Source organism: Callospermophilus lateralis, chromosome 7 (genome assembly GCF_048772815.1).
Source record: "Callospermophilus lateralis isolate mCalLat2 chromosome 7, mCalLat2.hap1, whole genome shotgun sequence".
NCBI lineage: Eukaryota > Metazoa > Chordata > Mammalia > Rodentia > Sciuridae > Callospermophilus > Callospermophilus lateralis.
In genome coordinates, this window is record NC_135311.1 from 114,684,657 (window position 1) to 114,712,254 (window position 27,598).

General features: G+C 39.0%; 1 protein-coding gene across 6 annotated transcripts; it reads right to left on the reverse strand.

Moving 5' to 3' along the window:
* Positions 1-34: 34 nt before the first annotated feature.
* Positions 35-27,351, reverse strand: Cap1 (cyclase associated actin cytoskeleton regulatory protein 1). Of its 6 annotated transcripts, none has more exons than XM_076860663.2 (14): positions 27,263-27,351; positions 26,328-26,401; positions 12,707-12,828; positions 12,001-12,101; positions 10,145-10,222; positions 8,446-8,589; positions 8,261-8,346; positions 6,271-6,376; positions 4,585-4,762; positions 2,666-2,847; positions 2,367-2,490; positions 2,137-2,219; positions 1,668-1,811; positions 35-1,213 (listed from the first exon to the last, which is right to left on the reverse strand). In XM_076860663.2, the coding sequence occupies exons 3-14, from the start codon at positions 12,816-12,818 to the stop codon at positions 1,130-1,132; spliced, it is 1,422 nt and encodes a 473-aa protein (XP_076716778.1). In that variant the 5' UTR covers positions 12,819-12,828; positions 26,328-26,401; positions 27,263-27,351; the 3' UTR covers positions 35-1,129. The 6 variants fall into 6 exon arrangements, with proteins under 6 accessions (XP_076716778.1, XP_076716777.1, XP_076716780.1 ...); XM_076860662.2 differs by having other exon boundaries at positions 27,244-27,323; XM_076860665.2 differs by having other exon boundaries at positions 12,707-12,831; positions 27,244-27,323.
* Between the last annotated feature and the right edge of the window lie 247 nt (positions 27,352-27,598).

The following is a 27,598-nucleotide window of genomic DNA, read 5'->3' on the forward strand; positions in this document are numbered from 1 at the left end:
TTTATATCTCTGTTTAGCAAATATCACAGGTAAATAAACAAGTTTGGTATTAACTTTATTCTATTTTCTGTATAACTTTAAGTACATAAAGGTTTATTTCCACAGGCCTTAGGAAATGGGTAGAAGTCACAGGACAATCTCTCCTCCCACCAAAAAAAAAAAAAAAAAAAAAAAGTTGCATATTTTGGTAAGTGTGTCCTAGAGGGAAAAACTGATATTAGCAATGCTGTGCAAGATTCTTAATAAATTGAGACCTAAAACCAACCTGCAGTGGAGGTTTTAGTCCTCTGCTCAGGGATCTGGACAGGAGCCCTAAGCTGATGAGCATGACACGCAAAAGGAGGCAGCAAAGGTGGATGACAGGCACCTAGCAGGGGAGGAGGAGGAGGGCCCCATTCCTTGGAATGGCGTGATGTTTTTCTTTTAAAGTTATCTCTGTAGGAAGGTGCTGAGCAGGGATCCCAGAGAAAGAAAGGGTACAAGACCCATAGCACTGCTACTGCAGCCAGGACTGGAGAACCTACTGTCTCATGATTGAGGCAGACCCAGGATGGAATGCAGAATAAAGGAATGCTTATAGGAAACAAAGTTTGCTTGGAATGCTAGATGGCCAAGTCTCAGCTGTTGGTCCAATGCAACCCTTGCCTCACTTGTCAACAGTGAAAAATTAGTTTGGTTAGGAAAACTATCAGGAATCATACTAGCTTCTGCTACCTCCATGCTCATTGTTAGAAAAAAAAAAAAAAAATTAACTAGTGTGCACATTCTGATCCGTTAACTCCTGGGACTGTTTTATTCCTCCCAAAGGACTGTGTGTTGGAAGAATAACCTCCAAAAGCTGAAAGCTAAATTGCACCAGTCCAGGTCTGCAGTTCCTTAAGAATGGACTGGTGGTGTGGCTACACCGATATGGAGAAGCTGCACCTTCCTGCAGAGGATCAACTGACCTGCTATCCCACCCCAAATCTCAGCCTGAGGTATATTCAGTGAAGGCAGGTAGCTGGGCTTCTCAGAGCAGAGAAGCAGTTTAAGAGCAGAAAGGTAGAGGAAATCTAGAAAAGAACCATCTTGATAACAGATTTATCCCATGGTGTGAAGGGAGAGGGCAAAGAACCCACTGGCACTTTGCTTATCCAGCAATTTCTGTCACTGTGGTGACCAACTTCTGCCCATTCCATAGGGTCTTGAACTGCTCAGGGACTGGGAACTCATTCTGCAAATAATGAAGAGATAATAGGTTGAAATCTAGGCTAAAGAACAAGCTGGAGCTAAATCTCACACTTTTTCCATTTCTTGCTTCCACTTAACCCAGACAGCAGGGTAGGATGGAGTGACACAAAATGAAGCCACCCAGCCATGCTATGTTATACTGTTCAGTGATCTGTAGTCTTCAGACACACTGTGTGAAACAAGAAGATGAATGCTTTAATAGTGCTAGCTTCATAGGGTGCTGGGACTCTTTTTCCTACCGTGAATTCAAGAAAATAAAGGCAGAAACCACCTTTCTTTGGAGCTCCATTACATGGGACTACCTTGTTTCTGTGCACTTCTATTCTGGTTTGCATTGGTGTCCAATGTCCTTTAAATAACTTTTTTTGAGTGCAAGATGTCTTATTAAGTCCCTTCTGCTTTTATCATTATACTACTAAAGAAATCAAGAAACTTACAAAGTCACCGCCTTCTGTAGGAATGAGGACATTCATCTCAGAAGATTTGGCACTGACTATCTCACAATCCAAAGAATTCTTGCTCAGGTAAGCATGGCAGCCATCTGTTTTGTTAATGGAAATGGTTGGCACTTTACCCATTACCTGCAGAGAAAAACAAGAGAACTGAGTCCCAGAAGGCAGGGAAAGACAATAGTAAGGTGTAGGGAAAGTTTTCACTGTTTCCAGTGATTTAGCAACTACATGAAAAGCTCTCAGGTGGACAACAGATAGTAGATACTGGGGGTGGATTGGGATGGATGCTGGAAAGAGCTCCCTTGAAGCGCCAACCCTCTTCTGCTACATCCAAAGCAGCTCAGCTTACAGACTTTGTAGAATCAGATTCCTACTAAGGCAATATCTGTGAGTCCACTGTCTCTTTCAATTAATACCTCAGAGACCAAAAGAAGGAGCCAAGATATCAGGTTACCTGAACTTTGACATCCCTACTATTGATTATCTCCACGATGCCCACCACGTCATCAAACACCAGACCAAGTTTCTTACAGTTATCTAGGAGAAGAAAGGAAGCAGGTCAGCAGAGTAACTTAAAGAAAGTTAACACATTTTTTAGAATCTTTAGGATGAGAGTAGGTAAAATGGTTCTAGCCCACTCAGGCTATACCACAGAACGTGCCCAGGACAACTACAAAGACTCACCTACTGTAATAGAGTTAATTTTGCCCTTGATTTGCAATGTCGTGTTGACACACTTGTATATGTAAGCCACCTGTTTCAGTTCTGTGTCATCAATCACCAGGTTGGAAACATTCTCCTGATTTTCCTGTTAAAGAGATACTCCAGAATTCTTATCATAAAGCACACACCAATAACAATAAGAGATTATCCCAAACTTTTGTTCTTCCACTATAAGCCAGAACCCTGCATTCATTTGGCTGAATTCTGTTTAAACCCCGTCCTCACTCCTCCTTCCCCTACTCCAAGTATTTTTAACTCACCACTCTCCACTTCTTGCCCTCCAGTTCAAGGAGAGGTGGCTCCTTTGTGGCTGGTTTGGAGGATGGAATTGTTTGGGGTTTAGGTGCAGAAAATGGTTTGGGACCGCTTCGTACTGGGCCACTCTGAGCCTTCAGGGCAGGGTTCTTGTGAGTCTTCATATCATCAGATACGTGTTTCAGGGCTGTAAGAACAACAGCTACCTTGTTCCCGTTCTTCCTATAAGAGCTTTGGGCTGAGCCAATTATCAACTTTTGCCATTGGAAGTTAAACTGATTATTAGTAGAAAATTTAAAGCAAAAACTGGAGACTTTGGGATGTTTTCTTGTAAGCACTTTTGGAGAAGTACTTTTATAATTTCTCTTCTCTCCCTAGGTTAAATTACATGGCTTCATTAAAATAAAAGAAAATGCACAGGGCTGAGGTTGTGGCTCAAAGTTAGAGCACCTAGCATGCACGAGGCACTGGATTTGATCCTCAGTACCACATAAAAATAAAATAAAGATATTATGTCCACCTATAACTAAAAAATAAATATTTTTTAAAAATGTGTGTATGTATATAGTTTTAAATTAGCAAAACAAGGCAGGAAACATGATAGTAAAGAAAATTTGGTGAAAGGAAAAAAACCCAAAAAACAAAACCCTCACCTCTAACTAACCTTCTTCCCCCAATACCAATGCCAATCATTGTGGAAAATATCCAGTATTTTTTCTAGTCATATTGTTTTTATTTGGCCAAAACCGTATACACTATTAACAAAATTGGTCCAACCAATTAATGCTTAATAAAACCTCTGTTAACATATGGTTCTAAAATATATCTATGTAGATATATATACTTTTTTAGTTGTAAATGGACACAATACCTTTAACTTATTTTTATGCAGTGTTGAGGATCGAACCCAGTGCCTCACATATGCCAGGCAAGCGCTCTACCACTGAGCCACAACCGCAGGCCTTATATATTTATATAGCTAGATATATTAATCCCGCCCCCCCCCCATATATAAATTTTTTTTTTAAGAAAAAGATTCCATAATCTCCTTTAGTAGACTGACCTACACCTTACTCCTAAACATGGCCCAATCTATACTGACCCTAGAACCAATACTGGATGATGTTTTTAATTCTACCACAGTTAATGGTTATAGTTTATTTTCTGGGAGAGGGGAGCCATTTTGTGGAGGGGCTTGTAGTTGGTGGGGAGGACAATCAGATCCAACTTCTTCAGCTGGGTTGGGTCTACTGAGCCTCATAGTGGCTGAAAGTGGTTATAGTTTACATTTTTTTTTCCCCTTTAAACATTACAAGTCTTTAGGTAGAAGAAAATATAATGGTTACATAATACCCCATGAATAGGATATAGCATAGTTAACTAGCCTTTTCCCTCACTGTTGGATATTTTTATTGTCACACCATTTTTAGTTACTATTATAATACAAAACTTTAAATATGTGAGTCAATTCCTAGAAAAGGGCTGTACAATTAAGACTTCCACCAGCTGTGTATAAGGCTTTCATATTTTATAACATTAGGTCTAGTCCTATGCAAACTTCCCACGTGGCTAATAAGCATCCTCTGAGAAAGTTAGCTCCTGACATAGTGAAATCCCAGAGGGACCATGTGGTACTTACTATGGAGAAAGTTCTGGTGAAAACTGCCAGTACTGTATGGTTGGCACAAGAAGCTATTCTACATATGCTTTTAATATTTAGTCACTTTTTCATGGGGCAGAGGGCTTCCCCCAACTGATATCACTTAGTTTCAATTTCTACCTAAGCCATGTTTGCTGTCCCTGTGGGCAACTTGAAGGAAAGTGACACCCAAAAAAGTCCTTCCACATGCAGACTAGCTATAGTATCTGGTTGGTGAGGTCTAGTCCAATTTGCTGTACCAACTGTTCTTGCCAAAGTACTCACCATGTGTGATCCTCTCCCCCTGATTAATCTGTGCAAACAGTGCTGAGCGGGAAGCAGAGTCATCAGAGCCTGAACTGGTAGGGACTGGGGGTGGAGGTGGGCCTGGTGGGGGAGGAGGAGGACCAGATCCAACAGAGGGTCCAGATGGCAATCCACTCAGTTCTTTTGCCACAGGTCCCTGGAATATAAGTACAAGTTAATAGTCATCCTCTCTCTTCCACTCTATGCCATTCCCAGTAGGGACTCAAATGTGTCCAGTGTATCTGGGCTCTTTTCTATAGCCCTGAGGCAACAATTAACACCCCTACCCCCACCACATTTGGCTTTATTCCTTCTCAACCTTTCTCAAGGATCCCACTCTCAGCTCTTATTTCTCAACCTTCACATTTTATCTTTGACCTCACCTGACTCCCAACAAAACCCATATTTCTAAAAGTCTACTTGACACCTTCGTTAGTATGGTACCAATACCTCAGATTCAACACATTTAAGACTGATTTCATCATCTCTTGCCTGCTTCCTTATCTGTACATCATTCCCTGGTCCCTATTTCAGTGAAAAGACATCCAAGCTTGACTATTTGATCTTCTTTGAGGCTTCCAACTCCCTTGACCTCATTAAGTTAATCTTGAAGCTATCTTCTACAAATGCCCCTAATAGCTCCTGGCATCATGACCACTTCCATGGTCTGAGAATGAGCCCATACCCCTCACTCCTATTAAAGTAATACAGATTTTTCACAGGCTTATCTGATTCTATCCATAATTACAGATTTTCACATTATATCCCATTATATACTGATTTTTCACAAACACCATGGCTGGTTTTTCACTATGAAGAAGTTATGGTTTCTTCTGTGATTTCTTTTGCAACTTTTTCTTTCTGTCTCAATCTTGCTTTTCTCTACTGTAAGGACATCAAATATTCTTTTATCTAGTGGCCTCTTCTAGATCTTTCTGCAGCTCATCTAAAGTCAGAGCCATAGACAGGCTGGGTCATGCGCAAGGGTTCATGCTGAACCTGTACACTGCAGACAGGAAACCCCATGCCAAGTAAAACTACCACAAGAACCCTAGTATCTATAGGTGCCTTGAGGGCTGGGATAGTGTGACTCATTCATCTGCCTCTTCCCCTCTAGCACCACTTGCTCTCTGTGACCTGTTTATTAAAACTGAACAGGGGGGGTAGAGCATTTGCTTAGCATGTGTGAGGCACTGGGTTTGATTCTCAACACTGCATAGAAACAAACAAAATAAAAAGGTTGTGCCTGTCTATGACTAAAACACACATACACACACACACACAAAAAAAAAAAAAAAAAAAAAAACAGAACTCAATATTTCTTCTTTCTGACACTTGTTTTTCTTGGTACTGGGGATTGCTGAACCCAGGGGCCTCTTACCACTGAACTACTTCCCATAGTCACTGACTCACCCCCTCAACAAACTTTTTTAATGTGGTAAGACAGGGTTGAACTACTGAGGCTGACCTCCAACTTATGATCCTTCTGCCTCAGCCTCTTGAATTCCTAGGATTAAAGGCTGACTGAAACTTGCTTTCTTTACTTTCTTCTCTTTTTCCCTTTCCTTTCTACTCTCCACCAAAGAAAAACTAGAATTCCTTCTCAGGCCTTCTGGTTCTACGGTCCTGGAGAAATAGAGAAGGAAGGAAGGAAGACTCACTGACCGTTTTGCTCCAGGCCAGTCCAGTGGTATGGAACTCCTTGATATAAGCCTGTAGCTCTGTCCATATACTCAAGTATGCTTTGACCCAGTCCACATGTTTCTTATCCCTAAAAGAATTAAAAAGAACTTGTGATAGGCAGTAAGTGATTCCAAAATCTCTCCTGCTTATAAGTCATATCTTCGCCTGTGGTGTTTCTTAGGCTCTGGTCAATGGTAGCTTTTCATCAATACTGGGCTTTTAAAAATATTTATTTTTGAGGTGTACTCCAGAGTAAACCCAAGGGCACCCTACCACTAAGCTACATCCCCAGAGTTTCTTTTTATTCTGAGACGGGGTCTCGCTAAGTTGCCAAAGCTAGTTTTGAACATGTGATCCTCCTGCCTCAGCCTCCCAAGTAGCAGGAATTACAGGTGTGTGCCACTGTGCCCAGCCACTAAGCTTTTTTACTTTTATTTTTATTTTTTAAAGAAAAAAGAAAAAGAGTTGGGGTTGTGGCTCAATAGTAGAGCGTTCACCTAGCACGTGCGAGGCCCTCGATTCAATCCTCACCACCACATAAAAATAAATAAAATAAAGGTATTGTGTCCAACTACAACTAAAAAATAATTTTATTTATTTATTTTTTTAAAGAGTAAAAATCCTAGTCAATTATCCTAATTAGACCAAACTCAGCAGGACACGGACACTGGATTAGATCTCCTTCCATCTCTTATAGCAGCAATATTTCTCAAAACTTTCTTAAAAGCAAAATTGTTTTTTCAAAGTAGGTCTTAGCCAGAACCTAACATGTAAAACACAAAAGCAAGTATTTTGTGCATGAAGCCATGGTAGAACCAAGATTTCTAAGGCATCACTATGGAACTCAAGGACTTGAAGAAACTCACATGTCTCATGAGACAGTGTCTTGTGTTAATATGTTCCATCCCCTCATAAACAAACAAACAACAAATGAACAAACTTTCCTTTAGGAGAAAATAATCAGCACTGAATTATAAAAATAGAATTGCACTATGTTTCAGGTCCTCTCTATTCTTACCTATGAGCTATAAGACTTTAAGGTAACTTAGCCCAAGACCTACTTTCCTCAACTGCAAAATAATGGGGTAAATACAAATCACTGTGATGTTCATTCCAGGTTGCTAGAGAGATCAAAGATGTGCCTGGTTTTCTGCAACATGTTTCATACAAATGAAGGCTTATTTCTTGCACAGAACAGTTACTCAACAAATGCTGGTTGACCAGTGATGGTCAGAGGTGTTTAGAAAGCTATGTAACTAAGTAATTGCTGCTTACAGTCACTCCAGTTCAAAATTAGCAATCGAGAAGCCAGTGAGGACAGGTCTGCCGGTGTGTTAAGACATAAAATAACCTTCCTAGCTTTATGCCTACATTGGCAAGGCAGCTTTACTTTCTCATTTTACCTGACTGCATTAATAGTCATGGTATTTTCTAGCTAAGTCCTACTGAACCCCTTGCCATGGCACCAGTGAGAAATCTGTGATAGAGGAACAAAATCTTGTATAGACAGGCAAATCAAAGGACATTAGTCCACATTACCTACAGCAAAACTTCCTAACCTGGAAGGGTAAGAATCAGAAAACTAAAAGGGTCTCTACCAACTATGGAGGAAAAAAAAGAGATGTGAAAGCAGAAACACTTCCTTCTTGCAAATGTACTTTCAATGAACCAGTATTTAGCAAGCTTTTTAGAAAGTAGCCCTGGAGTTGGGGCTGTGGCTCAGTGGTAGAATGCTTGCCTAACATGCGTGAGGCACTGGGTTTGATCCTCAGCACCACATAAAAATGAAATAAAGATATTGTGTGCCACCTTTACAACAAAAAAATAAAAATATTAAAAAAAAAAAAAAAAGTAGCCCTGAAAATAGAGAACTGACACAGAAGCCATGGATAGCCTTAATTAACCAAAGTGCTATTCCAGGAAGTAACCAGCTGGATTTGTCCTCTACCCCTTGAGGAAAAGCTAGACTTACACATCTTTATATTCCTTAAGGACTCGGTTTGTATAAAACATGGCAGCATCATTCATTTCTTTCACATAAGGACCAGGTTTGGGAGCCTAGAGAGAAAGAAGCAGTCAGTTACTTAGCTTTTCCAATCTTATCTTCTTCCCTCTTTGAGTGTATCCCTTTCATCTCCTGAAACTAATGCTGCTCACCATAGCCACCCAACCCAAGGCTTGGATGCTTTCACTGACAGCAGACAGGTGATTGAACAACTTGCTGCCTCTGTTCTTCTCCCGAAAAGTTATCACTTCTTGTATCTGCTCTGAGATGGGTGCCAACAGGTCAGAAAGCTTATTCTAGGAAAAGAGACAGGAAAAGGTTTAGATTAGAATCTTTCCTCAAAAGCTGTATATGTTGGTCAACTCTAATCCTGAAAGCAAGAATTCTTTATGGAATACAATGAGCACATAAATAAATATTCATCCTATCCCGATTTACATGACTAAAATATGCCTTATCATCTCACTTCTGCATAAAGTTCCAACTCCTCAGGATGGGTTGTGTGGTTCTTCATGCTTAGTACCCATACTCCAGTTATACTACAAAACCTCCATCATTTCAGTTACTTGTCTCTTTTCTGTCCTACTAAACAGGATATATTAGTTTATGTCTGAATCTTACGATGATGTTTTCTTTTTCCATCTATCCAAATATTTCTCCAACCCCAGCCACACCAGTCTCCTATAACATTTACAGTTAGCAAAGCTAATTTTGGCACTTCACCATACACCAGTACAATGGACCCATGTGAGCATGTTTTTCTTTCTCATTAATTCTTCAAGGCCAGGGGTTTTGTCTTAGTTCTCCTTTGTCATCATTATAGCCCTCAATGCATTGTTAACCATATAGCAGCTGTTGAATAGAGATGTAATGAATCAAATGTAATTAGGGGACTTGACATTTGAGTAGACAGCTCAGCAAAACAGATGGATCTTAAGTTTCAGTGTTTATCCTTCCTTCAAAGCTTCATTTCCAAATACCTCAAATCTTAGGTCTTTATATGAATACTGTCTAACCAGGAGTCCACAAACATTTTCTCTGAAAAAACCAAACAATAAACACTGGTTCCAAAAAAACCCTTCATTTACAAAAATAGGTGGTGGACTAGATTTGACCTGCAGGTTGTGGTTTGCTAGCCCCTTCTACAGCAAAGAAAATGTAACAGTGTCTCAGCTGCTTGACTTATGATCAAGTGTGGGTTTAGAGAATGTATTTAGACAAATAGCCATTCAGGGCAGATTAAAGACTAAACTCTAATATATTCAAATTATCTTACATTATTTTTACACTATGTAATGACCCATGCCAAGGTCAAGGCTTTTAATAATACAACAGTAGCAGGAAGACTGCTGGATTACCCTCCTATGCCTAGAATACTAAAAATCTTCCATTCTGAGAAACATCTCAGTTTTTTCTAATTCAATTTTTCACATCCTGCAGCATAAAATTTTGAGCTGGGGTAAAATTAAAGGGAAGTTTTCCCCAATCAGTGAGTAATAAGGGGAGAAGCAGTACTTCAGATGTTTTCAGATTCCATAGAAGCTTTACTAAATCCTACCCATGATGAAGGAGGAGAACTATCTCTACAATAATGAGTTGTATATTCAGAGAAGTGGCTAAGTCCCATGGGTAAATAAATCCTAAGCAAAATGACAGGGAGGAAAAAAAGCCAGTACAGACCAATAAATACTCAATGACACATTCCCATGATGGCACTTTTAAGTCTGACTCTAACCCTGGGACATTGTGTGAATGTCTGGTAGGTCTTACCATGCTGTGATAACCTAGCAGAAATCTCTCAATTTGACCTAAACATAAAACCAAAACTAAACCAGCTAGTCATCAACTTACACCAGCTGGCTGCTGACACTGAGAAGCTGTAACCAGGAGAGCTCGCTCCAACTTCAAACCAGTGTGGACCATCTCTGCCTGCAGGAGAGAAGCAAAATCAGCTCTATCGATGACACATTACAACTGGAAAGATCCTGATAAGAATAACCTGAAACCTCTACTTTCATAAGGTCTGGTAGCACCCAGGACCTTCATATTGTTTTCCTCATGTATTCCAGATTCGAAAGACTGGAATCACATTTACTACTGTTCCTGCTAAAACAAATCAGGGATATGTAGCCAGATTTAGGAATGAAGATAATCAGGGCTAGCTTTAGATGAAGACAAGTTAGCCACTTCACATATGTTGTTTCTGACATGCACTGAAAAATCCCTCCTCACATCACCAAAATTAATAAAAACAAAAATCACTTTCCTCAAAACTGGAGGTAGGAGTAAAGGCAAAGGCCCAAACGTATGCCTAAAATTTTTAAGGTATTTACTCCTTCAGGTTAAGTTATTGCTCAAATGCTAGATCATGCATACAATTAATGAAATCAACTCAGTGAGACATAACCAGTATTTTTTTTTAAGTTATAGACAGACATAATCTTTCTTTAAATTTATTTTTAAGTGGTGCTAAGGATCAAACCTAGTACCTCACACATGCTAGGCAAGCACTCTACCACTGAGCTTACAACCCCAGCCCATAACCAGCATTTTATTAAAAGTGAAAACGAATAAAGTAAGAGAGCAGCAAACTAAATTGAAATTATTTCCAAAACAGTGAAAAAATTAAAAAGTACAATATAACTAGTCATATAACTATTATAAGCACTACTTTGTCAAAACTTTGTAAATACATACGTGTGTGTGTGTGTATGCCTTTATTTTATTTATTTATATGCAGTGCTGAGAATTGAACCCAGTACCTCACATATGCTGGGCAAGTACTCTACCATGAGCTTACAACCCCAGCCCAAAAACTTTTTATCTCAGTTACAAATGTTATTTCTTACTAAGGGGTCATAGTCAAAAGCATTTAAGAAATTTAAGGTTACTAAGCACTACTAAAATATAAAAGTACTACTAAAAGAAGATAATCTATTTTTTTCTGAATTTGCATTTTTCAAAGATAAAAAGTGATGCACATTTTAAAATTCTTTCAAATGTTATAGAACTATATAAAGAAAAAAGGCAAGCTCCCACACACCTGTGTAAGTCCAAGTTCCAGTCCTACTCCCTAAAGCTAAGACCACTGTCAACAGCTGGTATATGAGTGGCTCAGGGTTTAAGTGAGGAAGAGTCTAAAAATGGGTCATTCAGTGCATTAGTAGGAAAGTTCTGGGTTCCAAAGAGAGGCAGGATGTATATGAAGAGTGGAGTATGTGATGTTAGTGGTGATAATGTAGGAAACAGAAAGGAGGTGGGTAAATAGGCAACCATCATTACTTATTTCATATTCTTGCAGTGGGCCAAGTGTGAAAATAACCCACATTAGCATAACTAGTAGCTAGCAAACACAGTTTTGTAAAGGCTCAGTCATGATACTGACTCCTTGGAATAAGCCATCCTAGGCCTGGTTACATAACATGTTGGGATCAGGCTGGTAGCATATTCTTCATCACAAAAATGAACAGAGTCCAATTTTATACAACAAGCAAGCTTTCTAAATAAAGAAACCCACACAGAATATGTAATAAAGGCAGCATACCTAGAAAAATGAAGACTCATTTCTGTGCCTGGAATGAATGAACTCCTTGGTGCAGGTACAGAAAAAGGAGTCAGGAGCCTCTCAAAAGGGTTCTTAAACCAAGGATAAGTGGGATGTTAAGAAAACCACCAGCCTTTAAAAGGAAAGGGCACAACATCCTTACATGTTTCTGTACGTCTCCTCCAATCTCTTTACTGATCTTCAAGTACTCTGCCACAGGACTGGCAAGCAGTGAGTCAAATGCTTGCACATATGGAACTGCTCCTGGTAAAGACAAACACACCAGGAAGAATCATTCACAATCCAAAGGATGTGCACTTTAAAGCGCACTTCCCTGTGAAAATGGGGAAGAAGGGACAAGGTAGTATAGTACACAGAATACTGGAAAGGGAGTCAGGAAACCCAGGTTCCAGTTCTAATATCACCACTAACTGGTTGTATGATCTCTTTTCTCTCTGAGCTTAATTTTCTTTATCTATAAAATGAAAATAAACAAAATGATCCTTCAAGATTCCTTTTAGTTCTAACATTCTATTTTCAATTAGTGCTTGTGCAAAATGGTTGATCTGACAATCATTTGGAGAAGAAATTTTAATATCACTTGTCATTTGACTTAAACTGGAGTCATCTGCTTAAAAAGAACTGGAAATATCACACAAGCAGGAAGTTCTTGTGTTAAAATAACTTAACCACAGGCCTCCCTGCACAAGTCACTTCCTCCCTATCTGTTCACAGCAGTAAGAATTAGAAGAAACAAACTACCTAGAATAAGTGTTTTGGGAGGTCAGCTCCAAAGAAAATTCACTATGACAGAAAAATTAAGGCCAAGACACTACTCAAGGCATTCTGCTGGGCTGCAGACTTCTTACCTTTTGAAGGACTGTCTCCATATCCTAGATGCATGTCAGTGGTATGGGATACTGCCTCCAGGCGGCCCACTGCCCTCTCTAATCTTTCTACCAGATTTTGCATGTCAGCCATAATGTACCACCTGCTGAAACAAATGTCATTTGTTACTTTAATATTACATAGCACCCACAGGAGGTGACGATAATATTAAGATGGAAAAGTTTCTAGCAAATTTGCAAAATTATATAAACTTCATTAAACAAGAGAACTACTTAGAAAAAGGTATTTACTAAAGCAAATCATACTCATTCACATACTTATTGACTATTATAACACTAACAAGCATTTGCATAGATATTTAGAATTTACAAGTATGGTCATTATCTCAGTTACTTAAGACTCCCATCAATATTGAGGAATGGAAGGATGATTACTACACTCCTAAAAATAGAAAACTAAATTTTAGTGACATTAAAGGACTTGCAAAATAAAGGACTTGTCTATAGTCACACAGCTAGTAATTGGAGAAGTCAGTAGTCAACTCAAGTCTGGCTCGAGTTCAGTGTAGTTCCCCTATAACTCTTGAACCCACATAATATCCTACTACCTGCATGCAAAATGTCCCAAACCAAGATGAATGGAATATTTGCCCTACCCTCAATTACTTGTGATCTATGGGGGAGATTTAACATATACACTAACAACTATAAAGCAAATAGAAAAAAAATGCTTAACGCGAAGAACTGAAAATAAAGTGCCATGGGGTTTCAGGGAAGGAAGAAGGTTTCAGCTGGAAAGATCAGATAAGGATATCGTGGAGAAACTGTCATTTGAGCCAGGTTTCAAATGAGGATGGGAAGGATCTGGATATGATAAAGAAGACTGAACACATTAAAAAATGCTTGTTATATATTTTTCACAAGTACTAACTTACCTGAATTGCCTCATTTGATGTCTAAAATTCTAAAGTAAGCAAACTCCAAAATACAAAGAACTTTATCTAACTTGTTCCTTATTATACTCTACCATCTAGATCACCACCTGACAGGTAGTAGGTGTTCATGCAGTTAGCTGAGAATAATGGCATATGCCTGTAATCTCAACCACTGGGGAAACCAAGGCAAGAGGATTACAAATTCAAGGTCAGCCTGGGTAATTTAGTGAAACCCTGTCTCAAAATAAAATAAAAAGGGCTGGGGATGTAGCTCAGTGGTAGAATGACACTAAGATGTGTGAGGTCTTGAATTCAGTCCATTACCATAAAAAATAATAAAAATTAAAAAGTTAATGAATCTAACATATAGTGTTCCAAAATGCTAAGACAAGGGTTCTTAAAGTTGTCCACACTATATACCTAAGTGTAAATAAAATGTCACCAATATACATTTACATAAAGAACTAGAATCCTTGAGTGATCTTATAAAAATCAGTCAGTAAAATTTCAATTAAAGGGGCTAGAGTTGTAGCTCAGTGGTAGAGTGCTTGCTCCTCATGTATGAGACCCTGGGATGGAGCCTCAGCACCACATAAAAAAACAAATAAACAAAAACAAAGATATTTTTTAAAAATTTCAATTAAAGCCTTGACTTTGGAAGATCCTTCATTAATTAATTTAGGTAATTAAACTTGAAAGACTTTAACTCCTTTGAAAGATGCCTAAAATGACCACAGCAATTATGATTCACCCCAAAATGATGACATGCCAGAATATCTCAACACACTGTCCTCACTGTGAAAAAGATCAGCAGCTCACAAGACAATATAATCCCTGTCCATTCTTTTCTGGGTATAGGTCCTGGTCTCTCTGTGTCTAGTCACTTGCCAGAGAATCCTGTCTGAAAGACTCCCAAAGGCTAGTACATGCCTGTAATACCAATTACTTGGGAGGCTAAGGAAAGTGCATAACCAACTTCAAGGCCAAGCTGAGCAACTTAGACCATATCTCAAAATAAAAAATGAAAAGGGCTCAGTGATACAGAGCCCTGTTCAATCCCCAATACCACAATAAACAGAGAAAGTATACCAAAGGAAAAAAATGACAAAGAGAACCAAATTAGTCTCCATTCCCTGGCCTGGAGAAAAAGCAGAAACTTCCTGATCTATACTCTATTCACAGATAGAAAAACTAGAAGCAGCCAATATACTCTCCCTTATGTTACACTATTGACCAATATCCAAAGTGGGTATTGGCCAAGGACAAACTGAGACATAATCCACACTTTATAAACCTAGAGGAGCTGGGTGTGGTGACAGATGCCTGTAATCCCAGCAACTCAGAAGCCTGAGGCAGGAGGATCACAAGTTCCAAGCCAGCCTCAGCAATTACCAAGGCCTTAAGAAACTTAGTGAGATCCTGCCTCATAAATAAATAATAAATAAATAAATAAGTGCTGGGGATGTGGCTCAGTGGTTAGGCACCCCAATCTCCAGTACCAAAAAACTGTATTTAAAAAAAAAAAAAAATCTAGGAGAAAAGGCAAGGAAAGGAACAAACTCCCAAGCTACCTTCCATGAATAGATATTACCCAGTTATGTTATAAAACATATTCTTCATATACAATGGACACTACAAGTTGAGACTAGTGTTAACATGAAGACAGGAGTACAAGATGTGTAGGTTTGTACAAGCTGCCAGGGTTGTGAACAATGACCAATCTCAAAAGCTTAATAATACACCTCTCCAGGGGATTTTGGTTTCCTTTTTTTTATATTTAACTTGTACATACAGGCTATATTTCTGCTGAGTTAAGAAGCATGAAAAAGAGACAATACAGTTACCACTTATAGCTAATCTCATTCTACCATTAATCAAACACAGAGGAAAAGTACTTGTTTTTTTGTTTTTGTTGGGGGAAGGCTGAGATTTGATATGTTATGGGAAAGAATGTCCTGAATTAAAGGGACCAAAACACACACCTTTTCTCATTCTCTAAAAACATTCACACTCTTTAGGTGGTCATGTGCACTCCTTGTAGTCTTCAGCTACTATTGTTGAAGTCTAACTAAGACACTTAGCTCATTTGCCAATGGTACCACCGCAATCACCTATAGATATAGATGCCTGGAGCAGCATATCCATCTTGGGCCATTCTTCTGCGATTCAGAATCTTGTATCCAGCACATCTTTACACAGATGTTCCAAAGGCAACTCAAACTGAAATATCCAAAACAAAACCCTAAAATTGTTCTCCTACCCCTGACTCTCACAGTCTCTACAATCCAACATTATCATCAATTACTTGAATAACCAAGATGGTAACTGGGGAAGTAGGAGAGAAACAGTGAACAAGAATTGTCCTTTTTTTGTTGTGGGGGTGGGGGTGGGGTGTTACTGGGAAGTGATCCCAGGAGTGTTTTACCACTGTGCTATATCCCAGACTTTTTTTTTTTTTTTGGAGACCCTTTCCCCCTAAATTGCTAAAGGGTCTCACCAAGTTGCCCAGGCTGGCCTGGAACCTGTAATCTTCCTGCATTAGCATAACAAATTGCTGGAATTATAGGCATACACCACTATGTATGGACAAAAGCAGTCTTTAGAGAAGGCAGATAGGAAAAAAAGAAGTAGTAGATAGATTGAGGGTTTGAATTTTAACTCATCTCGCTCTGAACTGTTAATTGAACTTCCTGAGCTTCAGTTTCCTTATTTACATAATGGGGACAACAATCCACAAAATACAGAGAGTTACAGAGAGAATAGTCCTCCAAAATAGTAAAAATTCCATAAATGTTAACTAAATTGTCTTCTTCCTTATTCCCCACAGCTAATCAGTCATCAAAATCCATAGGCTTGGGGGCCAGGGTTGTGGCTTGATGGTAGAGTGCTTGCCTAGCATGCATGAGGGGCTGGGTTCAATCCCCGCCACCAATAAAAATAGAAAAAAACAAATAAAATACAGGTATTGTGTCTATCTACAAAAAAAAAAAAAAAGGATCTATTTTGCATATCTAACTAATAGAGGTACCTTGCTCCATTCTAATTTAAAAAAAAAAAAGTTGTCATCAAGACTTTGCACAGATTATTGCAGTAACTTCCTAGCTAGTCTCCCCTAATTCTAATAATATACCTTTTTTTCATCCATTCTCCATATTATAGCCAGAATGATCCATCTCACATGCAAATGTAAATAAAGATATTCTTTAATATCATTCAAAACTCCCCACAGATTTCAGGGTGAAGTTCAAACAAGGGTTTCCATAATCTAGTCCTGCTTTATCTCCTTTTACTCCATAGTTTTATCTCGTTACACCTTTCTTCAGCACAAACACAGCAATTCAGGACCTACTTGCATTTTCTAAAGTCGTGCTTTCTCTCACTTCTGAGTTTTTATGTTATCTTATCTGCTTGGCTGCTTTCCCTCTGCAATCTACCCCTTCTCTGGAACTTCTGTTGTCCTTTAAGTCTGAGGTAAGGTATCACCTCCCTACAAAGCAATTCCAGCATGTGCTTCTATGACATTGTGCACTTTTCTCTAACAGAGAACATTTAAAATAATTTAACAGTAAGCGATTAGCTTCCCCAGGGTAGGGACCAGATATTGCCTTTGTAATTCCAGAACTATAAATGTAGTAGGCATTAAAAATATAACAGATCAATAGGAGTTTTTGGTAGATGTAGAGATGAATGAATTAAGGCCCATATCCACTCTCCCCTCAATACAAGTCTGGCTATCTCTTCTTCCTGTCAAGTCTGTGAAGTGTTTCCCCTCACTCCCTCTTCTTATTTTGTAATTCTTTTTGTCTACCTGCCCTTTGGGGTGGGGAGCAGTCCTATAGATAGAACCTGGGCCTTATACAGGCTAAGAAAGCAATCTATCACTGAGCCAAACTCCCAACCCCACCTACCTGCTTTTGCAGAACCCTATAAACACTTCCATCTTTCAAATAAATGATGTTTTCTAAGGCACAAATCACACTGATATAGAGGTCTTCAAACTAAGTACCATAAGAAAAATAACGCTATTTATTAGAATATTAATTAGAAACTGATCCCACACAGTTGTGCTCTACATCATCAATCTGTGGTTTCTTGAGACTTAAAATAATTTTGTCAGGTGTATTATATAGATATTATTCCTCATTTTTAGAATGAAAAAACTGACATTTACAGAAATTTAAAAGCTTACTAGAGGGGCTGAGGTTGTGGCTTGGTGGTAGAGCATTTGCCTAGCATATGTGAGGCACTGGATTCGATCCTTAGCACCACATTAAAAAAAAAAAAAAAGAAACTGTTGTCCGTCTACAACTAAAAATATTATTAAAAAAAAAAAAAAAAAAAAAAAGCTTACCAGAGAGCAAATACTCAATAAGCAGAGAACCTAGGCCTTGTGCACAAATATTCGGAAGGGTCTGAGGCTCTGTCATTCTATAATGGCTTTTAAAGGACTTAGGTGATTCATCAGAGCATCCATCCCCTACTGTTTCTTGGGAACATCACTGTGGGTTCAAGACCTCTTTATGGTGTCATTAGTTACATTATTAGCAACTTTAAATTTCTCTGCTTTCAATTTTCTCCATGGAGGCCAATTTTTTTTTTCAATCACTTTCAGGATAGATGACATATTTGGAAAGCAGATATTTAAAATAAGGCTTCTCCCAAAGGATAACTGTCAGAACAGAAAACCAGTTCTGCCTAACTTTGTTCCTTGCCATTTATTTCTAAATGGTAATAGCCAAGAACTATAAGTAAACATACACAAGTTAAAGTAAAACTAGAATTTAGGAAATGAAGATCTGAATCTCAACCAGCCACATATTAATTGTGAAATTTGGGGACAGTCGTTTCATAATTATAATCCTCACCTAGCACAGAGTTTTGTGGGGGAAAAAAAAATCAAAGAACTTGATTTCCTAGCTGAGAATAATCACCTTGGAAGTCTTAAAATGAAACTCAAATATAAAATGTTAGCACTGCATACTATGTACTACAATACAAGTTCCAGAAAGACAGGAACTTATCCATTCTCCTGCCAATTCCACCCTATCTCCCAGCACCTAGAACAACCAAGTACGTACAAGATGCTCATAAAATCAAAGTGTGTTGTGATTGCTGCAGAAGAAACAGTCCCTACAGTTCAGATGCTTTCATTTTTGAGAAGGCCAACAAAATGGAATGCCAATAAGATGCTGAATGCATCTTATTAACAGAACTTATTCTTGACAGAACTTTTAAAAGTTCTGTTAGAGATTATCTAACTTCAGACAGATAAGGGAAAGTAAAATATCAGAATACTAAAGATTTTTCTTTGCAGAATGTTGTTGCTATGGTTCTGAATTACATGGTATAAATGAATATATGCTCTCAGCGTTCTGAAGAAATGAATGAAGACTGGAGGCGGTTAAGTTTTAGAAGGGAAGTGGGGTGTCTTAATAAAAAGGCAAGAGGAAAAAAGGGAAAGATTCTGTTGCTAACATTTGCCTAGCATGTGTTAATAAGCCCTGGGTTCAATCTCCAATACAAAAAGAAACAAAAAAAAAAATAAAGACATTTCAGTGAAAAATCAAAGACTAAGCAAACCAGATACAGAAAATAGGAGAAGCATGTACAGAAAGATTAGTCTGTCAAGATCATGGAGTATCATGGGAAATAAGAATAAATATGCAAGCTGGGTCAAATTGTGGAAAACACTAAAACACAGGTAGTATTTAGATCTAATGTTGTGATAAATATGACATTATCTTTTGAGTGAAGGGCTATTGATAAAAACTAAGTATTTACAAGTACACTGAGTTGGCACTGTGGTACCTGCCAGTAATCTCCATGACTTGGGAGACGGAGGCAGGAAGATTTCATGTTTCAGTCCAGCTAGACAACTAAGCAAAATCTATCTCAAAAGAAAAAGGAAAAAAAAGGACTGGGGATATAGCTCAGTGGTAAAGTACCCTTGGGTTTAATACCAAGGACTTAAAACAAATCAACTAGCAAATAAGCACTATTTGATATACAAAATGGAATTTGGAGAAAAGTGAAAATGTTAGGGCCTGGAAGTTTAGGTTAAAAGCTATTATTCATCTAGTTATAAAATAAGAAGGCTACTAGAAAACATTTGGTTCTAACCAGATACTGAAACTAAATGAAAAGAATTAACCCACAAATAATTACCTTTAGGCAAATAAGGAACCAGCACCTGAATTAAATGTGTATGGACTATAAAAGAAGAGTAAAAATAATTTCCCTGCCTTCAGGGGAGTCTAGCAGAAGAGAAGAGGCTTCCTTCAATTGAATTACCATTTCTCAGGATTAGCAGCATTTCTAGAAATCATAAAAGCACCATCTGATGGTAGAACAGTCCTTTCAAAATTCTAAGCAATTAGTTTAGCAACCTCTGATCAAACACCTTCAGTGATGGAGAACCTGAAACTTCTGAGACAGCCCATTCTATTAAGCAACTCAAAAGTATCAAAAAATTCTTCCTTATATGGATGTAAATCTGCCTCCCTGCAACTTCCACCCACTGATCTTGGTCGGCCCTTGGAGGTCACACAAAACAAGTGTGAATTAAACAGAGAACAAGTCTTAAACTATGTGGTACTGACTGAAAACACAGTGGCATTCAGAGAAGGGAGGTAAAGATGACCCCAGAGTTGTACATATGGGGGGCCTTAAGAGAATGATGACATTATAGGCAGAAACTCGTTCTAGCATTTTCTATTAAAGAAAAGAAGATGGGGTCAGTTTGGGATATGCTGAGTTTGAAGTGAAAAGGAAGTTTCTAAGTGAACATGTCCAGTATTTAGAAATAAAGCCTGGAAAAGGATCAAGCCTGGAGATGATGTTTGCAAATCATTGACAAAGCAATGTCATGAGATCATGAGAATGAATAGCACACAGAATAAAAAGAAACTGAGCTTGATTCTCCAGCAATTTCTTTGGTGCTTTGAAACCAAGACAAAACAGAAATGGCCAGAGATTCTTATCAAAATTGCTTCTCTTTCATCATTCTAACAATTCAATATAATTCCTTCTGGCTATTCCAGAGGTGGAACCAGGCTTCTTCTGTAGTTCTGTCACATCAACAGGTGATTAAGCCAGTAGTAAGAATTTCAATCTTGGTAGGTAACTACTATGTTAAAATATTTCCTATCTTGCCCCATAGATGTTCTTCTAAGTTATCACTCAAATAAAATTAAAATGCAACCATACAAGTCAGCCTATATACATACTATGGTAGCCCAACTGATCTGCTTCAAAATGCTTTTCTTAGCCTTGACTTTTGTAATCCTGTTCCTGAGACTTTATGTTAAGAAAATAAATCCTACCTGAGACTTTATCTTTTTTTTTCCCCCTTAGGGCTGAGGACCGAACCCAGGGCCTTGTGCGTGCTAGGCAAGCGCTCTGCTACTGAGCTAAATCCCCAACCCCCTGAGACTTTATCTTAAGTAAACCCTAATGAGGAAAAGTGATGGGCAGGAAGATGTTCACTGCAATGTTAGCTAACTATAGTTATATGTATCTTAGACTTCTAATTATGGGGAAATAGTGAAATGCACAGTGGAAAAAAAAATGTGACGAGACCATAAAATTTACAGTATTTGTCACATTAGGGTGATGGGGTCTTCAAAAATTTCCCCCTTTGTTTTCCAAATTTTAACAGAGAAACGTAACTTTTATATAACAAAAAAAATTTCTATGTGGATAACTCTTCTAAGCTACCACTAAACTATATATTAGTTAGTTCTACTCCTAACAATATAGAAATTCTTACCACTAGGCTCCAACATATCACAAAGTAAAACCTAAACATGCTAATAGGAGATACTTTCTGGCTGGTTTAACCCAGAAACCAAAGGACACCACTTTGCTCCAGTAAAGATGTCATCTAAATCTAACCCAAATCACGAGCCACTGTTCTTCCCTAAGCATTTGGTTTCGCTGATGAAACCAATGACATTTAGTGCCTGAGTTACTGCCACCTGAGGTTTAGATTAAAAGAAAAAGAAAGGCCTATCTTCTAGAGAGGGAAGGAATCCAACCCAGTATCAGTGTTTGTCTCCTGTTCCCTCCTTACACACAGTCCTCTATCTGAAACTTCAGGAGTAAGCAAAATGAGTAACATTGTACAAGCTTAAGTCAGACTTAGAAACTAGCTGTTTTTATGGTTTAGGGCAAACCTCCCTTCATGTGGTCATTGGCTCCATTCTCCCTTACATTCAAAGAATATTTTAAGACTAACTGCATTGAGTACTCAGCAGACCCTTTCATCTTGTACATATTTTCCATTGTAGAACAACTGCATTGACTGATTTCATCCTGAATTATTTTACGAAAACAGCATTTCATAGGGCTGGGACTGTTGCTCAGCAGTAAAGTCTAGCATGTGAAATGCCCTGGGTTCGATACTCAGCACCATACAAAAATGAATAAATAAAGGTATTGTGTCCAACAACTTCTAAAAAAAAAATAAATAAATGTTAAAAAATAAAAATAAAAAACCCACAGCATTTACCACTCCCACATGTAAATATACGGTTAAGGATATTTAACTTCAGCCATGATTCAACAACTAAATAAATATATGAAAAGACCTGTAATTGTTAAGTCAATAATGAACAATACACGAGTTTTTTAATGATCTATGGAGGAAACAACAACAAAAGCAAACAAATCCCTACCCTCAAACCAAAACCTCAAACCAAAATAGCAAGCCCATTCCTTGTACTACCAGACTCGTGCGCCAAACTTTTCCATTTCAACTATTTTCCAGCCAAATGGAAAAGTCTGGCACAAACATATGGTAATACAAGGCAAACAGAGCTGCAAATGTGGCTGAAGAATATTTTTAGAGCAGTAGTTGTTTTTATTAGGTTTACATGATAGTATATCAAGAAGAAATAGTTTCATTGTGAAGGCTATAACTGCATTAACAATACTACAATAATTTCATCGATCAAAAGAGGTGAACACCAACTCTATAAATCATAGGCAACTTAAATAAACATAATCCCTGCCCAATGAAACTAAGCAGGTTAAACACAGGCAATATGAACATGAACAAAACGGAAATTTATATATCCACAATACAGAGGAAAGGGAAATCTGATGACTTGCACTGACAACACAAAGCTTACTTCTAGTGCAAATCAGTGGCATTTCTCTATTAAGACAAGATCACACCCAAAATGAGGGGAAGGGGCCAAGTTCTTTGAGGACCACCCAGGAATTCCTTGAAGGCCCAATAATTTCTGGATGCCTCAATGAAAACAAATAACTGATTCATTCTAGAGTACTAAGTGTTTAATCTGTACATTGTGCTAAGTACAGCCATGGAGCCTGTCCTCAGAAAATTTAGCTGGGGAGATAAGACATTGCACAATTATTGCCAGGTCAGTAGTAAACTACTTGCTAATGCAGTAGTTCTCAAATAGGGGTAATTCTGTCCTCCAGGAGGTATTTGGCAAGGTGTGAAGACATTTTTGGTTGCTGCAACTGAGGAAGTGCTACAAGCATTCAATGGGCAGAGGTGAAGGCTGCTGCTAAACATCCTACAATGCACACGACAACACCACAACAAAGAGTTATCCTGCCCAATATATCAACTATGCCTAGACTGAGAAACCCTGTTCTGATATAAAGGAACTGCCAATGAGAAGTGCAAACAACTCAAATAAAAAGGCAATCTAAATTAGAAAGTCAATCTGAAATCTCAGCTACTCAGGAAGCTGAGACAGCAGGATCTCAAGTTTGAGGCCAACCTGGGCAATACAGCAAGAACCTGTTTTAAAATTAAAAAAACCAAAGGTCTGGTTTATAGCTCAGTAGCAGAGCTAGTAGAGCTGTTTGTGCCACCCAATAAAAATTTAGATAAGGATCTGGGTAGAACTGTAGAACTGAGGATATAGTGCAGTGGTAAAGCTCTTCCCTGACATACACAAGAAGCTAGGTTTGATGCCCAGTACCCCGCCCCCACAAAAAAAAAAACAAAAAACAAAACAAAACAAAAAAAAAAACTGATTGTGGAGAACTTTTAAGTAAGATAAAGGAGTTTAAACATGACTTTTTGAGAACACAAAGCTAGTGAAAATAATATTTAAATTATTCTAAAGAACTGATAAGAGATTAATTATAGTAGAGAAATTAAAAGATTAGGTATGAAAGCCAGGTCAGTAGTAAACAAAGAAATGATGATGACATTTCAAAAGAATAATCACTAGGACTGGGTAAGACACAAGTTAAGGATACTTAAATTTCAAACCAGAGGGTTCAACTTCCAATAACACTTTACATTTGGTTGTTCTAAACAAAATGAATCTCAGAAAATCAAAAGGAGGAAGTCATTTTTTATTGATTTTTTTTTGTTTGTTTGTTTTTTGAGTTGAAGTCTTGTTAGTCTTGCCCAGGCTGGTCTCAAACTCGTGGGCTCAAGTGATCCTCCTGCCTCAGCCTTCAGAGTAGCTGGGACCTCAGGCATGTGCCCCCATTCCTGATTCAGGAAGTCACTTTTTAAGGGCTCAGATTCTAGTTAAAAACAGAATTATAACTAAACAAATGAATGACCAAGAAAAGGGTAAGAAGAAAAGATCAACCCTCAGGCTAGAAACAAAACAGTTTACAAACTTAACAGCTAACCTACTCTAAACAAAAATATACTTACAATATCCCACTTGCGATTTGCCTGGCAAGCTGTATTTTATAAGGTACTTTCATTGCTATCATTTTATTTCAACCCCTTGGAGATGTCAATTACGCCCATATGATGAAGGTGGGAAATGCCTAAAGAAACTTCTTTTATGTTGGACTATGGCTGTCCAATTACAGAATAATCCAAGCAAATTAGCGGTCAATTACAGAATAAATCCAAACAAGGAGCTAGGTGTGGTGATACACACCTGTAATCCCAGTGGCTCAGGAGGCTGAGGCAGGAGGATGAAGAGTTCAAAGCCAGCCTCAGCAATTTAATGAGACCCTAAACAACTTAGTGAGACCCTGTCTCTAAATAAAATCTAAAAACAGGCTGGGGATGTGGCTTAGTGGTTAAGTACCCCGGGTTCAATCCCCAGTACAAAAAAAAAAAAAGAAAGAAAGAAAAGAAAGAGAGAGGAAAAAAAAGAAATCCAAACAAGGCATCAAAACCCTCACAACCTGGCAGATAAACCCCACCCCACCTCCCCAGTTTCTGCCAAACTCCAGGCTCCGGTATTACTGGATAAAATAGGCTCTTTCCTGATTCACACCTTTGCTCTTGCTGTTTGCTCTAGCTGGGACACCTTATTGGACATCTTTGCCTAGATATGCTACAAACACCTCCAACTGAGCAAGTCCAAAATTCATTTTTTATGTGCTACTTCCCTAATTTACCACTCTCCCAATGTACCTCTTATATCCCTATTTGAATACTACTCAGCTTTTTAGGCCAGAAAACCAGGCAATTGTCCAGACTGTTCCTACTTCTTCATTATCATAATCAGCCTCCAATCCCTGGTTTTCATTTTCTTAACATTTCTCAAATATGATCCCTCTTGTCCATTTCCACTTCCCCTCTTACATTTGGTTGTTCTAAATGACTACAGCAACAGCTTCCAAACACTTCTACTTCTCCAGTGTCTGGTTCCTTTCCACTCAAGATAGTGTATTTTCTAAAACAAATCTGATCACATCTTTTTCCCACATAAAGCCCATCAAAGCGGGGGCTGGGGTTGTGGCTCAGTGGCAGAGCACTCGTCTAGCATGTGCAAGGCACTGGGTTTGATTCTCTGCACCACATATAAATAAGTAAATAAAGGTCCATGAACAACGAATAAAAATATTTTTTTAAAAAACCATCAAAGCATTCCCATAACTTCTGGCGCAAAATCCAAATTCCTCAGCATGAAGTCCTCCATAGTTGACTCCATCACTTATTACTTCCTCCACTTCTCCAAGCATTTATGGAATTCCAGTCACACTGAATTAAGTCAGTCTTTCACAAGTCCAGGTCTCCATGTCCTTGCACATGCAGTTCTCTTTATCTGGAAATACCTTTCCCAGATCACTATATGGTTAAAAAAAAAAAAAAAAAAATCTTATTTATCCTCCCATTCCTACCTGGAAGCCTGGAAATCTGGTTTAGGTATTTCTCCTCTATGTTCTCATAGCCTTGTATTCATTACAGTACATACAGTAAGCTATCTTTGATTTACTTGCCTGCTTCCTCCTGTTCTGTAAACTTCATGAGAACAAGTATATTCTTAGCCACAAGGGCTAAATGCCTCATTTAATATGTACTTCACACATTAAAAGTCCAATAATAGATTGGAAATAATGAAAGTGTTGAGCTACCCCTAGATTTTCATTTAGGGATCCTTACAAAGAGCTCAAATTTACATAGTTCTGAAAATAACCTCTGTATAAAATGTCCTCATCTCCTCTTCATTATTCTATTCATCGTTCAAATTTTTTTCTGAAACCCTTGTTACATAATTCCATAGCACCCTGTTCTTCCTAACACTCAACACATTTATATTTATTTCTGAAAGGTTTCTGCAAACACTGTTAGTCCATGAAGGCAGGGACTAGCTTGTTTTGTTTCAAAGCAGCATTCACTGAATCCGGGAGAAGGCTGGTACAGAATAAAGATAATGTTATACACTGAGTCTAATCCTGGGAGGTGAGCAGAGACCACTTAAAAATAAGCAAAATGAGACATAAAGAAGTTAAATAAAGCCAACCGTAATATCTACTCCGGAGACAGAGGCAGGCGGATCAAAAGTTCCAGGCCACCCTGGGCTACTTGGCGGAGATCCTGTCTCAAAATGAAAAACAGAAAAGGTTGGAGGTTGAACTCAGTGGTACAGCATCCCTGGGTTGAATCCCCAGTATGGGGAGCGAGGGCAGTTAAATAAGGCATCTGTAACTATAGATTCTCAGTAATGGGGCCACACTAACACCTGATTTTAGTTCCGAAAGTACAAAACCCCGCCAATAAAGTTAGCTTGGCTTTTCGGAGTTAAGAGCAGCAATCTCGGAGTAAAGAGATGCTATCTGAATGCAAAGGCAGGACTTGCCTCTTTTAAAAACTTCCCACGTATCTCAAACAGCTAAATGTATTAAAAAAAAAAAAAAAAAAAGTTCCACGCATCAGGTGGCCTTTAACCAACAGCTGCCCGGACCGGAAGACTACTCCAAGTGAAGAGGCATATCAAGGTAATGAACGTCGGAAGGATCTGGTACTGGTTATCTATGAAAACAAAGTAATAATTCCGATTCTCTTCCTCACTCTATACATGATCGTAGACCAACTGCTTCCTGTTTTCGGGGATCAATTTACCCATCCGTGAGATGGGAGCGAGTCGGGGGAAAGGGAAGACTCTAAGGTCTCGGAGGTTCCTTTCAGTTAGGGCACGTTAGGAATGAGGTCTCCGCTGAGGTTGACCTACAGCGCTGTGAAATCGAATGAAGGGGCCTCTCCAGGACCGCCCGTCTCAGCCGGTCACCCCGGCCCCACCTCAAGAGACCGCACCCAGGAGTCCGAGTCAGACTGAGGGCCTCACCCCAGCCCCTTCAGCAGGGATCGGCCACTAACAATGCCAGGAACCGGTGGGGCCCGGAAAGAACCCCAGTCCCTACCCAGCCGCGTACCCTCACCTTAAGAGTTCTGCCTCACCTCGGGACTCCGCTCAGCCGCTCTCCACTTCCGGCAAGAACCGCCCAGCAATCTTCGCGCGCCCCACTTCCGGGCCCTCACTGGGCGCGGCACTCCCACCGGAAATGAACTTCAGATTGAACCGCTAGGCTGGACCCGCACTGGAGAGGAAGTCGGCTACCCGGCTCGTGACTCCGCCCCTATTCACCACGCTTGGGAAAGCGAATCAGGGCTAGCGCAGAGGGCACTTGGTAAAGAGCCCCGCCCGGAGGCGGGAGCGAGCCGGGGAGGGCGTGTTCGTAGGTCCGGCCACGCTCCTCTGTCCACCGCTCCGATCGGGAGTCGCCCGGGACCAAT